This window comes from Ursus arctos, unplaced genomic scaffold (assembly GCF_023065955.2).
Source record: "Ursus arctos isolate Adak ecotype North America unplaced genomic scaffold, UrsArc2.0 scaffold_36, whole genome shotgun sequence".
In the NCBI taxonomy this organism is placed as follows: domain Eukaryota; kingdom Metazoa; phylum Chordata; class Mammalia; order Carnivora; family Ursidae; genus Ursus; species Ursus arctos.
This window is the reverse complement of record NW_026623050.1, coordinates 17,716,618-17,731,163: the sequence shown is the minus strand read 5'-3', so window position 1 is coordinate 17,731,163 and position 14,546 is coordinate 17,716,618. Positions and strand designations below refer to the sequence as shown.

The 14,546-nt window shown below is 38.0% G+C and overlaps 1 protein-coding gene across 6 annotated transcripts in view; it reads left to right on the top strand.

The window, feature by feature from the left end:
- Positions 1-14,546, top strand: part of MYO5A (myosin VA) — a 184,911-nt gene that overhangs the window by 75,885 nt on the left and 94,480 nt on the right. For 4 of the 6 annotated variants that reach the window (XM_057306340.1, XM_057306339.1, XM_026518505.4 and 1 more), the window contains exons 5-6: positions 8,504-8,660; positions 13,026-13,169. In XM_057306340.1, the coding sequence (XP_057162323.1) occupies positions 8,504-8,660; positions 13,026-13,169 (301 nt within the window). Of the gene's footprint in view, positions 1-8,503; positions 8,661-9,582; positions 9,671-13,025; positions 13,170-14,546 lie in introns of those variants that run through there. The other 2 variants (XM_057306341.1, XM_048219286.2) reach the window with 2 other exon arrangements.

The window sequence follows — 14,546 nt, the reverse complement described above, 5'->3', positions numbered from 1 at the left end:
AGACCATGGTAAGGAGCTGTGTAGCAAAGCAGGGGGGCAAGGTACAGACTTTCTTCTTGGAAACCAGGAGTTGTGCTGTGTGACATCATTCATAGAGCTCTGCTCTAACCTTGGATAAGCCATCTAACCTCTCTATAGTACCATTTTACCCAACAAGGAAAAAATAATGTGCTTACTTCAAGGGTGAAAATTATACTGGATGGTAAACATGAAAACGCTCTGAATAACATAACATAGAGACATACTGAATCACTATGTTGTACACGGGAACTATGGTAGCATTGCAGGTCAACCATACTTCAATAAAAATTTAAAAAATGCACAGTTTTAAAAATGCTAAGTATTTAAATATAGACTGTTACTGTCATCACAGTCTTCATCATTATGGAGTCTTATGTCTGCATTCTCTTTTTATCCACTTTAGCCTCTCATCTGGCTTATTACTCTTGACTGTTTATTGCCAGGCCTTTTCCGAGGGTGGCTCCTTCTTTCCTTTGGCTGGGCAGTCTCCGAATGCTTCACTGTCTGGAAGCTCATCGGCCTGCTGGCTGGTACAGATTCCAAAATCTCCCCTGTTAACAACAGTGACTTGGCTGCCCTGTGGTACCAAGTGTCCCACTTATGCAAATAGACTTGAAGTGATATATGCTACCTGATGAGGAATTTCATGTGTGATATATAAAGGTGGATAAACTTATGTTAATTAATAGCTACCATGTTTAGATGCCTGCTGTGTGCACACATGGTGTCAGGCATGTTACCTCTAATCTTCATTACATCCCTGGGAGCAGACATCATCCCCTCTGCTTTACAGATGGGGAAACTGAGGAAAATAAGTTGTTCAGGCTATCATACTAATGAATAGCATCTGGGAGCTGAGATGTGGTTTCTTGCTTTGAAACTCCAAAGCTTTTCTTCTTTGTCATTTCATTTTCTTACTTGCAACTATACTCCCCTACTCTAACACATCTATTCCCTCAAATTAACATTGCATGCTTGTATGTATGCACCTTTGTTCAGTCTAGAATATCCTTCTCCATGCTCCTTTATCTGCCTGACTTTTATTTATTTTTCATGGTCCCACCCAGGTTTTAATTTGAGACTACCTCAGCGCCTGGTATGTGACTGCTCTTCAGGATTCTTTAAATACGAATTTGGCACTTAGTGGGTACTAGCTACCCCATAAGGTTGTAGAAGGAAAAAAATACAATATATATAAGTCTATAAAAGCTATAAACATATATAACTGGGAATTTCTGTTATGGCATCTTTATATTAATCTTACAGGCTCTGGACTGATGGAACAGAGAAGTTGGTTTGACCAGAGGGGATCTTACAGCCATGTGAGCGGTTCCTCAGTAGGAACTGAATGACCTTAGTATGTATCTCTAGGGAACATTTCTTTTCATTTCCCGAATAGTCTCTGCTTCTCTAAAGCACAGCTTTCACCAGTCTGCCTCCACATTTTTTTTATAGGAAATATTTAACTTCAAAAATAACACTAAATATTGTCATTGTGAGCTCATTGTCTAATGTCAACTTTAGAATTTAAATCTTTCCATCTTGAATGGGTGGAGCTAGAGAGTATGATGCTAAGTGAAGTAAGTCAGAGAAAGAGGATTGCCATATGCTTTCACTCATATGTGGAATTTAAGAAACAAAGCAAACAAGCAAAGGGAAAAAAAGAAGAGAGACAGACGAAACAAGAAATAGACTCATTCACTATAGAGAACAAACCGATGGTTACCAGAGGGGAGGTGGGTGGGGGGATGGGTGAAATAGTGATGGGGATGAAGGAGGGCACTTGTGATGAGCACTGGGTGATGTTACAGATTTGTTGAATCACTATACGTACAGCTGAAACTAATATAACACTGTGTGTTGACAAATTGGAATTAAAATAAAAACTAAAAAAAATAAATTTCTTGAGATTGATTAAAAGCGGAAATCATGAAAACACAGAGCATAGCAGCTTGATTTTGATGCGTGATAATGATGTAGAAAAACTTACACCTTTTAACGAGAGAGAGAGAGATTTAGGTTCTCAAGTGAAGCCATGTCTTTAAGTTATCGCAGTAAAAACATGGCTTTGAATTTAATTTTTTTTCTTTTTTAATATTTTTTTCTTTTTAACAAGGGATCAAATAAGGGAGAAACAATTTGATTGATTGCCTGCAAAAAAGTAAAACTAGATTTTGTTTCATGCAAACATGCTCACTTATTAGCTAAAAAATAGATGTAGGTGCTTATATACTTAACTAAGGTCAACGGCAACACCCAGTTGTTATCAGAGAGTCAATATCAATATGGGTGGAAAGATTAAATTGTGTTCCACATGAGTCAGGTCTGGGGTTGGATTACTTAGTTTAGTCATGAATGATGAGGCTGTGAATGAAAAGTATGCTTTAAATTTGCAGAGAACAAGTTGATGGTCTTAGAAGATATGAATAGTATTCAGTAGGACCATGATGAAATAGAGAGATTACATTTTTTTACAGGGTAAAGTTGAGAAGGAAAATCTATAAAAGAATATACCTGATGGAAAATGAAAACTGAGTAGATATAAGAAAACACTGGACAGACCAAACAGACACAGGTAGACTGAATAGACAGAAGTACTGAGGACCAAAGAAGGAAAATGTGTAACTCCTGTCTTTCAACAACCCAGAGTGGATTTTCTGTTCTTGAATAACTTTTTTCTGAGGTTTCAGGTGCTTCTATATAGTTTCATTCCCATGGCATTCTTCCCATTCAACCTAGTTTTCTCCTAATCGTCATGTAAAAGTCAATGAAAGCATCACCTTTTCAAGAAGGCATTTCCTGACATCCCCTCCTCCCATCTCCTACCAATTCCATCCTGCGTAGACCTCCTTTTTAAAATGGAGTGAAGTGATTGAAGTATTTTCAGTCTCTCTGACTAGATTATGACCCCAGAGTCTTTTATTGTCATAAAATGATTGGCACATTATGACTGCTCATTCCGTGTTTGTTGAATAAATGAACGAAGCAGTATTTTTAGGTGGTGGCTTTTAGTTCACATTAGAGCCTCTGGAACCACCATTGATAAAACAGGTCAGAAGAGCTTACCTTCAAAGGCACCCAGTACCCAGGTATGTAGTAGTACTGTAGAGGCCCTTGAGAGAGTAACTGGCGAAGCCAGAAATCATAAATCTTTTTTTCATGCGTCCATAGGATGGTCCAGATTGATCTGACTTTGATGAAGCATGGAGGATCTCTGTTCTTTAACTTGGTTTTATCAGGCTTTTGAAGTGATAGCTACATCCCAAAAGTGGAAACAAATTTCTTATAAGAACAAGAACACTTGAATGATTATAAATATTGCCTGATCTGATAAGCAAAATTTCAAAGAGCAATAAATTATTATTTACATATATATATATCCATATAAAGCTCACAGCTCAAATGAATAGAAGAGGGTAGACTTTAGTATTCACCTTGAACCATAAAATTTTTTTTAATTTTTATTTTTTAATTCGGGTATAGTTAACACACAGTGTTAGATTAGTTTTAGGTTTACAATATAATGATTCAACAATTCTGTATATTACTCAGTGCTCATCATGGTAAGCATACTCTTAATCCCCTTCACCTATTTCACACATCCCCCTACCCACCTCCCTTCTGGTTTGTTTTCTGTATCTAAAAGTCTGTTTTTCTGCTTGTCTTTTTTCCTTTTTTTCATTTATTTTGTCTCAAATTCCACATGTGAATGAAATCATTGTATTTGTCTTTCTCTGATTGACTTATTTCACTTAGCATTATGCCTTCTAGATTCAAACATGTTGTTGCAAATGGCAAGATTTCATTCTTTTTTATGGCTGAGTAGCATTCCGTTGTGTATGTACACCACATCTTTATTCATTCATCTGTGGATGGACATTTGGGTTGCTTCCAGATCTTGGCTATTGTAAATAATACTACGGTAAACACAGGAGTGACTATCTCTCTCTCTCTCTCTCTCTCTCTCTCTCTCTCTTCCTCTCTCTACCTACCTACCTATCTACCTGTCTCTTTTCAAATTAGTGTTTTCGTTGTCTTTGGCTAAATACCCAGTAGTGGAATTACTGGATCATAGGGTAATTCTATTTTTAACTTTTTGAGGAACCCCATACTGTTTTCCACTGTGGCTGCACCAGTTTGCATTCCCACCAACGGTGCACAAGAGTTCCTTTTCCTCCACATCCTTGCCAACACTTATTTCTTGTGTTTTTGATTTTGGCCGTTCTGACAGGTGTGAAGTGATACCTCATTGTAGTTTTGATTTACATTTCCCTGATGAGTGATGAAAAGCATATTTTTGTGTGTGTCTTTTGACCATCTGGATGTCTTCTTTGAAAAAATGTCTATTCATGGCTTCTGCCCATGTTAAAATTGGATTATTTGGGGTTTTTTGGTGTTGAGTTGTGTAAGTTCTTTAAATAGTTTCAATGTTAACCCCTGATTGGATATATTATTTGCAAATCTCTTCCTTCATTCAATAGGTTGTCTTTTTTGTTTTCTTGTGCAAAAGCTTTTTTTTTTTTTGCAAAATAAAAATAGTTTAATTTTGCTTTTGTTTCCCCTGCCAAAGGAGACATATTTAGAAAAATGTTTTTAGGCTGACGTCAGAGAGATTATTGCCTATGTTTTCTTCTAGGAATTATATGGTTTCAGGTCTCACATTTAGATCTTTAATCCATTTTCAGTTTATTTTTGTGTATAGTATAAGCAAGTGTGAACCATAAAATTTTTATCCCCGATGTTTTTGTCTGCTTTCTCCTCATTACTGTCATACCCTTCTTGTCTTTCCTTTCGTGTATCTTTATTATCTGTTATCCTTCTCTCCTCTCTGTCTTTGCTTGGCTCCCCATTCCTACCTATCTCTGCTCTTACTCTCTCTTTTTGGCATTTCTTCCTATGGCCACATACATAGAACTGAAAAACATTTTAAAGCCTTTATTGTACCTATTTTATAAAGAGTTCTGCTTCTTGCATTTAACTTATAATTAATAATCAATGAATTGATTATTTTACATTTTTACTCTTTGTAGCCCCTTACTGATTTTGGTCATCTCAAATTCGGGGGTCCTCCAGAGAAGAAATGTTGTGTATTTCAAATGTGGCCACTGAAGACCGTCTGAGTGTCTGTAGGCCTGTCCTTTTCCAATTGTCCTTGGTCCCAAGAGTTTACCCTGGCCTGGAGTACAAGCTATAATCCACTCAACATCTGAAAAATCAACTCCAAAGTTAGACTTTTAGATTATAGTACTTTGGAATTTGAGAAGGACTTTGAGTACTATTAATCTTAAAGATGAGAAAACTGAGCCAGGGAGGTCATGCAATTGCTCAAAGCTGTGTAGCTGGTAAATGACAGATTTAGGATTAGAGCCTTGATGCAGGGAAGCTTTTATATAATGGAAGAGCGGTGCTTATTTATATATTAGAATGCTCCACTAAGCTTGGGAAAAAGGGAAGACTCTGCCAAAAAGTCAGGGAAATAGAAAAAAGTAATAAAGTCCCTTAAAAAAATTTAAAAACTGTTGGAATCCAGGATCCTAAATCCTGGAAAAGAAAATGTATATGGCATGTGCTTGATATCAGTGTGTATATGCACATCGTTGTACAAATCTGTGACTCATTTGAACAACCCTTGATCTTATTGCCTTTAATATTTTTCTTCTTCCCTGTAGTAAAGAGCTTACGAATTTTTAGATTTTTCGTTAACAACATTTTGATATTAAGACTTGAAATAGCCTTTCAAAGGCAGTACAGTTTAAATAACAGTTCCCATTAATATTTTCATCAGACTAGTGGAAGCCTCCTCACCTCCTTTGCTGTTGGAAGGAGTGGTGTCACACAGGGTGTGGTGACAACTGATCGTGAAGGAATTAGGAAGAGATCATTTTTCTAATCATATTGTAGAAGGGAATCCAAATACTGTTGATACTGTGCTTTGATTAATGTACAGAAGAAGGCAAATTCTGAGGACGTTTTAAGTGACTAAAAGAAAGGACACTGGCACCACGATGAGAACTGTTTTATTAGATGATTTATGTTTTTTTTTTTTTAAGATTTTATTTATTTATTCGACAGAGATAGAGACAGCCAGCGAGAGAGGGAACACAAGCAGGGGGAGTGGGAGAGGAAGAAGCAGGCCCATAGTGGAAGAGCCTGATGTGGGGCTCGATCCCATAACGCCAGGATCACGCCCTGAGCCGAAGGCAGACGCTTAACCGCTGTGCCACCCAGGCGCCCCTAGATGATTTATGTTTTAATCAGCTGTGAATGAACAGAGGCAATGGGAGTGTCCAGTTCTGTCTAGAAATTTAAATAAAAAGAAAATGAGATGGTAAGTATGAGGTTCAATGATGTTTCATAAAAACAGGGATTACGTGCAAGCTTGTACTATAAAATTTAAACATGCCTTAGTGTGTCACCTAGGTCCTCCTGATTTTCCCCACAGTATGGGAGTCAGAGTGTCAGGAACAGGTTGCTATACTCCCACTGTATTTTTCAAGGTCTATAAAATAAGACAGTTACCCTCATTTCTCAAAGGAAGAAGAAATTTTTCCTTAGAAAAGTCCTAAATTTCTACCTTGGAAATTTATTGCCAATTACTGTGGATTCTGCCACTTTGGTGTCTCTTAAAGCTCTCTACCTCTCTCAGTCAGGACAGCCACAACCTTTGTTCAGACTTCCATAATTTTTCGTCTGGACCCTCGCCACTCATACTCCACATTGCTGCCAGAGTGATTTTACTCATTGAATTTTATTCATTGTGTTATTTTCTGTTTAATGGTACTCCATTACCTTTAGCTAAACTTCAGATTCCATAACAGCTCATGTGAGAACTTTATGGTCAGGTTCTTGGTCAACTCTACAGCCTTATTCATCATTACTCCATGTTCCAGCCAAACTGAATGATACGCTCTTTCCTAACTTCTCATGCATCTGAACTTTCATTTATGTTATCTCCTTTCTCTGGAATGTTTCCTTTCTAACTTCCTCATCACTTGCTTACTTTTCCCTAGTTATTTTTCTAGACCTTGTTCCGGTATCTTCTTCAAGGAGCCTTTCCTTATCACCTCTTCCTCCTTTCAGTGCCTCATCACATATATTATAATCTCAAATTACAATTTTTCTTTCCTGTTAGACCATTAACCACTTGAGGACACAGATCACAGCCTATTTCATTTGTATCCCTAGTGTTTAGCACAATGTTTGGCATGTAGTGGGTATTAGATAAACATTTGTTAGATAAATAAGTCTCTTGTAAAAGATAAAAAGATCATTTTCTGTAATAGAATAGCCTCTCTATCTTGTGGCCTTATAGAATAGTTCCACTAAAAACCTTTGAAGTCACCCTGGTCCAGTCTCTTTGTAAATTAAGGGCACAAATAATACCACCTTTATGTACTCGTTCAGTTATTTTGATGAAGAGTTAATTGCTGGTTCCATCTCAGGAAGTGGCAGTTTCCTACTTCTGTCTTAGTAGAAATCGTAGTCAAAGCAGAGAGATATAGGGGTGCCTGGGTGGCTCAGTTGGTTAAGTGTCTGCCTTGGGCTCAGGTCATGATCCCAGGGCCCTGGGGTTGAGCCCTGTGTTGGGCTCTCCACTCAGTGGGGAGTCTGCTTCTCCCTCTCCCTGTCCCCCCACTTGTGCATGCTCTGTCTTTCTAGTGCTCTCTCTCTCTCAAATAAATAAATAAAATCTTAAAAAAAAGCAGAGAGATTTATTCTTAGGCTAGGTTTCTCATTGAGGTTCCATTTACTTGTAAGCCGTACACATTTATTGAGCATTTGTGATGTGTCAGGCTCCGCACTAGGTGCTGGATATTAAAGATAAAGATGATTTAGGTCTTTATCCTCCAAGAAATGATAGTCATGTGAGCAAGTGTGTCACTTAGAGTTTTTGAGTCATTGTGTGAATGAATTAAAGATGGAATAGTAAATAGTCTTTGAGTTCCGACATATTTGGACAAGTCGGCCAACATATAAAAAAACTGTTTCTTCTCAGCTAATGAAGATGCTTTCAGTAGGAGCTGGAGTTTGTGGAAGAAATGACTGTATGGACCATTAACTACTAGACAATTTATAAATTTAATTAAATAGAATTTTCTTTTAAATTCCCTTGCTGTGGCTCCTTTCTCTTCTGAGGTGGTTGACAGCAGTCCTGTAATATACCAGAATTATTATCTAGAAATTAAATAATTGGTTTGAGATCTGTACACACAAAAATTCAGAGACCCTCTATTACAGATTCATCCTTAGATGTGATGCTGTCTGATTTGATGCTTGATATCTTCTTCTCCCTCTCTGTTCATTGCTAGTTCATAAGTAGTTATTTTTATTAGGAAGTATCCTTCTTATGTTCCTTCCCACATTACTGCAGGTATGAACCAGAAGAAAGTCACCATGGCTCGCTGGCGAGAGCACAGAGGAAATAATGTTAGTCACATTCAGGAGTGGGCAGCACTGGTAGTTACTCTTCTTTGTTTTACAGAGATGAACGAAATCAGTCCATCATCGTAAGTGGAGAGTCTGGGGCAGGAAAAACAGTCTCAGCTAAGTATGCCATGCGATACTTTGCAACTGTAAGTGGTTCTGCCAGTGAAGCCAATGTTGAGGAAAAGGTCTTGGCCTCCAACCCCATCATGGAGGTAAGACAGCAGCAGCCTTGGCCTTCTTACTATATTCTCTTAAGAAACCTGCTCCAAAAATTATTGAAACAACACATGTCAGAAAGTCTGGGCTCTCCCAGCCGCTGAAAGTAAGAAAATATTTTTCCATGTGTTAGTAAGAAGACATCTACGAAAAGTAAAAAGTCAGTAAGGTAGCCATTTGAGTAAAGCCCAGCTCTGGAAGCGTCTACTCGATTCCAGAATCCTTCATTTTTAACCTACCTGCATTGAGTTGTTGCCTTTAAATAACTGGCAGTGGTACTTCCTTTTCTAAATTTCTATTCTCCTAGTTAATTGACTCACGTCTATTGTTCCTTGTACTAGAAGTGTGTTCCTCATCCCCCCCCCCCCAATTCTGAGTCTGTAGGATTCACTATGCTCAAGCACAATGAATTTTATCATTCCTTTGCCCACATTTCATTTTCTATACTTAGTGCAACTTGTTTGGCTGTAAGTTTGTATTTTTTTTTTTTCCCAGATTTGAGCTATAGGCTTAAATCATGATCTTGTAAACATTTTTCTTCTTGTTTCTGTGAAGCACATCACACAGCTTTAGATTAGAAAAAAGAAATTCGGTAGCCATAAATTCCTGAGAAAGGAAGAACTATGAAAGGATGTCCTTTCAAAAGTCCAATATGTATGCAAAGAAGACATGCTCGTGTCAAAGAAAGTGGACCTGTTTGTGTGAGAATTTGAGTATTTCAGGATTTGTAACTAGAGAATTATTTGTCTATTAATATGATTTTAGAAAAGTCACATTTTTGTAAATAGTCCCATTAAATGGAAAAAAAGTAATTTTCATTACTAATGGAGATAAATTATTTTGGACAGGGAGAAACGAGCCTTTCTTATTAAAAATTCAGGTCAGCATTTTTTATTACTGTTTTTTCCCTTTGTCAAGCCTTATTTGTCACCCAAACACAGACGGAGTTTAGAACTGGCCTGGTGCACCTGTGATACAAGTGGTTTTTGCAATGATCAGTCCAGAGGTAATTGTGCCTGGTTTGCAGTGCCGTGTGTGACACTTCCAAACAGAATGTTGTGCCCCCTTGCCTGCAGGGCTGCCCTCCAGAGCAGGAGGACCTCTGTCCTTGGGACCGAGAGGACAGGATGTGCTGGGGAAGTTACGGGGCTGCCCAGACTAGGTGCACTGTGCAAAGAGAACTGGAGAAGTTTTCTGAAATAGCACAGATGGGGAGGAAACAGAGGTGTGTGCCAAAAAGACTAGTAAAGATTTTAAGCAAATATTAATATTTGAAAGAATTTAAGCTACAGATAGAGTGCTGGATGCCATTGTTAATACTGGGGAATATAATCCGTAGAGCCAGCTTTGGGTTTTGGGTCAGAAAATTACAGGGCTTTGCTTTGCTTCCTACCATTAGTGTGGCTATTTTTGGTCACAACAAATTCTCTGTATTTGCAATAGTTTAGTTCATTCTTAGTCCCTAATATTAGAATATCCCAGTCTAGATTGTAATGGCATCAGGGAATCCCACCTCTTCTAGGCCTGGACCATATAATAACCTGAGTCTGGAATGAACCTTCTAGAATATTTTATGACCTTGCTCTATTCTCATTCAAAAAATAGCTACATTGGTTTTTCTACAATACAGATTTGCGTTGTGTTAGTAGGAGAGATTAAAATGGCCATAGATCCTAGTTTTTAATATGTAATTATAAGGAATTTACCTTATTTGCTGGGTCGAACAAAAACAGATAAAGGCATCAGTTAGGCTTAGCTACTCCCTTCTATATTGTGTAGTTTTTCTATAGGAATTTGGATTAAGAAAATTTGGCAAAGAACGAACTAATTTTCAATAACTACAAATGAAGGCATCTCAGTTTGAAAGATTAAAATGGAATCTGGGGCTAAAGAATGGTGACAAAGTGTTTGCAGTTATAGGAAGAAGACATAGATGAAATACTGAGTATGTGGCCTAGAAACCTGTCTCAAGGCCATGTTTCTATATCAGAGTCCTTTACTGTGATGTCAAGAACGGCATGCGTGGGTCTCCACGACCTGAAAGTCCTCCTGGCTAATGAGCATGCTACACAGTTAACCTCACAGCCTAGTGGCTAGTGGGATTTGCACTTGATCCTTTGGAAAGCAAGCTCCTCATCCTCAGCATAGGCTCCTTTTGCAAAATATGAGTGATGCAGAGATAAATGATTCTTTTTTGCTCATTTTATCATGCTTTTTCTCCTTTCCTCCAGGAAATTTTCATCCTAAGATGGGGACAGGGAAAGATTCTTGAGGGCACAGTGGGTCTTAATAGTTCTTTTACATCTTTAATAACCATAGTTAAAGGTTTTCATCTCCTTTTAGCAAAGAAGAATAACTTGCTCAGCACTTCACTGAAATCAATAGTAAAATCGAGACCACAAAACTTTTTTTCATTAATAATTTCTTGCTAATTGAAATGAAAATAGCATCAAGGGAGCCTGTTGTAAATACAGTACTTATAAGGCAGAGGGAGCAATTAGGGAGAATGGACAAAAGGTATTGTTTATATAGAGAGTCTTCTTTCCTTATCAAGTTCAAGGCTTGTAGTCATATAATTCTAGTTTTGAGAAGGACCCTACAGCTCATCTCTGCTAGTCAGTTTACACTTGGAGACACTACTGCTCCTCGGAGGATTAAGTGTTGGCAAGTTGGTAGGAGGGCCTGGTCTAATACGCAGGTCTTCAGACTTCTATTTCATTCGCTCCTTCTGCCATTGTTTGCTCCATGTTAAATGCCTGTTATTCAAAGACAGAGGGCAGGGGTCTCAACCCTGGCCTATTCAGTGCTGCTTCTCGTGGTGTTGTTTGGCAGCTCGGCCCCCTGGGCTCGCACTCTGAGTCGTTAGGAGAGGGATGGCATATGGAAGGTGGGATGGGGTCAGGGAGGGAGGAGAAGGTGTGGACCCCCTTCACCAGCTTGCTTAGTTGCTGGCAGGAAGGTGCTTAGGACAGTGCCTGGTAAACACTCGGTGGCCATTATTGCCACTGCCTCAGTTACTACCTCTTCTTCATCTGCTCTTTGACGGAATATCCTGTGTTGCAAGAAAATCCTGTGTTTATCATTAATTCCCTTTTCTAAATAAAATGAAAATAATTGGAATATATGGAGACTTTTCTTTGTACTTTTTGTCATATCAAGAAGGGGAATATCTAGGCAAATGTATTATTGAACTGTCTTAGGCTACACTAGATCACTCTTACTTTGCTGGGAAGATAGCTTTCTGTCATTCTTTCCATTTAAAATGTTAATCTGAAATACCGCGGTGTTCTCATTGCCAAAGCAAAAATAGGACAATACCCGCCCTGTATTTCAGAGAGTAAAATGCACTTTCTTTGATTGTTCAGATAATCTGATGTGTTGATTTTTTGTGGCTGTGTTTTCACTTTTTCATCACTTAAATTTGTATTGCTTTTTTAACACTCCAAAGCATTTTCATGTCTTTCTCTCTGCTGTGGTTTCAGTCTACTAAATCCTGATCATCTCAGGCTTTGTAGAAGTAAATTTTGGTAATTTTATATAAAATATTTTATTAAACATTTAATACATGCATTATGTGAACACTTGCTTCTCTAAGTACACCATGTGTTTTGCTTTGCCTTGGAAGAAAAATTTCTAGAAACCTGTTACCTAAGTCAGAAAGTAGTACATACATTATCTTAATTTTTAAAATTATATAAAAAATTTAGCAGAAAGTTATATTCTCTGAATTCTGTGGCAGGTGTTTTATAAGTTAGATACAGCTCTCAAAATCCAAGGGCAAATTTTACTGTGTCTGGTTTCCGAAAATGGCTTTGCATTGAATAGGTGATTAGTAAGATTCTGCTAATAACCAGTCCAACTGGGCCTTTATTATCGCAGGATAAGATGATAGAAACTTCTAGCTAAAGAGACTCAACACCAGAGCAACATTTCCATGAAAATATTAATTTGTCTTAACCAGCTTATTTACACAAAACAGACTAATTTTTCGGAAAATGCAAACCCTAGTATGCTTCGGCAGCCCCCAGTCCCATCCGTTTCTTTCTTTGTTGACCTGAATGAGTGTGTTTCGATCCCACCAATGGTGTGAAGACCTCCCAGCCACTGGGCTCAGGTTTGCTGTTTCTGAAGATAATGTGTGTGAGAATAAGAAGGCATATCTGAACCATTAGTCGGTATCTGTGTGGTTGTGCATTGGGCAAAGCATGCACTGGTGCCTGCAGGGACAAGATGGGTTCTGTTCTTAAAAGAATCCATTTTAAAGTGTGGTGTCACACTCTGTCCTTTCTCTCCCTGAACAGACTCTGTAAATGTCATGTCATGAACTGTACTTCTAAAATATGATTTTTTCCCCTTCTTAGTCCATCGGAAATGCTAAGACAACCAGGAATGATAATAGCAGCCGCTTTGGGAAATATATTGAAATTGGGTTTGATAAGAGATATCGAATCATTGGTGCCAATATGAGAACTTACCTTTTAGAGAAATCCAGAGTAGTATTCCAGGTAAGCCGGACTGCCGTATACTTCCAGAGCTCATGCTTGCTGGGATGCATTTTATTTGCAGGTACTCTTGGGCATATTATGACAATATTACTACAAACCACATTTGGACTGAAATATGTAAAATGGTACCTGTCAGAGGCAGGGCAATACCTATTAGACTAATAATGTGGTACTGGTCACTGGTTTAGGTTTAATGGTTTTGACTTTTTCCTACAGATGGTTGTAGGAAACGCTTAGTTAAAAAGAGGTGCTAATAGTGTATTTTTTTTTAAGATTTTATTTTTTAATTTATTTTAGAGAGAGAGTGCATGTGAGCAGGGGAAGGGGCTGAGGGAGAGAGAAAATCCCAAGCAGACTCAGTGCTGAGTGCAAGCTGACATGGGGCTCCATCCCGTGACCCTGAGATCATGACCTGAGCCGAAATCGAGGTGTTATTAGTTTAATCTTAACTCTTGTATTTCCCAGTTGATAGGGAAGACATTGGGTTATGTTTTCAGTAAGTTAAGTAGTTTGAACTTAATTCCTTGTCCTCTTTTCTTCCTTCTCCTCTCTTAGAATATGATCTTGTTCAGATAGACTAATGAAGGTTAAAAAATCTCCTTTATCAGACATAAGCCCCTTTTGAGGATCAAACCTGACCTTGAGACCACACTATGCTTTAGTCAGCTGAATACACTGCAGAATTCAAGGATTTGATGGTAGAGTATAAGGATTCAGTTTTGTATGAACAGTATTATTAAGTTGCATTTTTAAAGTATGTATGTGGAAAAAGGACGGTCAGGAAGTACTAAGAAATTATGTTAAAATCGTACGTGATTTATTTTCTGTTCTGTTAAATATTTTATTGATGTTAAAATGTATAAACTAAAATAATATAGATAATGTAGTGCATTTGCGGATTTCTTACAAACAACCACAGTAGATGATCTGGTCTGACATATGGCAGAGAGAGAATATTCTTTTTCAATTAAAGTGTTCGGAAGACCATGAACCTGAGAGGTACTGTGAGAAAAAATACATATTGAGTACGGGTTTACCCCCTTTCCAAAAGTAGATTGGTCCTATGAAAACTTTTGTAAGCTGAAATGGTGTAAAGTGAAGAAAAAATTACATTAATTTATATGGAAAAATTTCTGAGCATCCCCAGACCCCAAAAATAACTTCTCTTAAGCTTTTCTGATACCTTAGGACACATCTTGCTAATGGCTGCACAAAATAAATGGAGATAAAGCACAGATGCTCACAGATGCAGTTCAAAGCTATGGCAGCTTGATGCCAAGATGCTGCGTGTAGTTCCTGGGGAAGGAACTCGGTCCCACGGTCGCTGCTGGGGGCGTGCTGCCTCTGAAATGGCTCACTGCAAAATAAAAGCTAAAC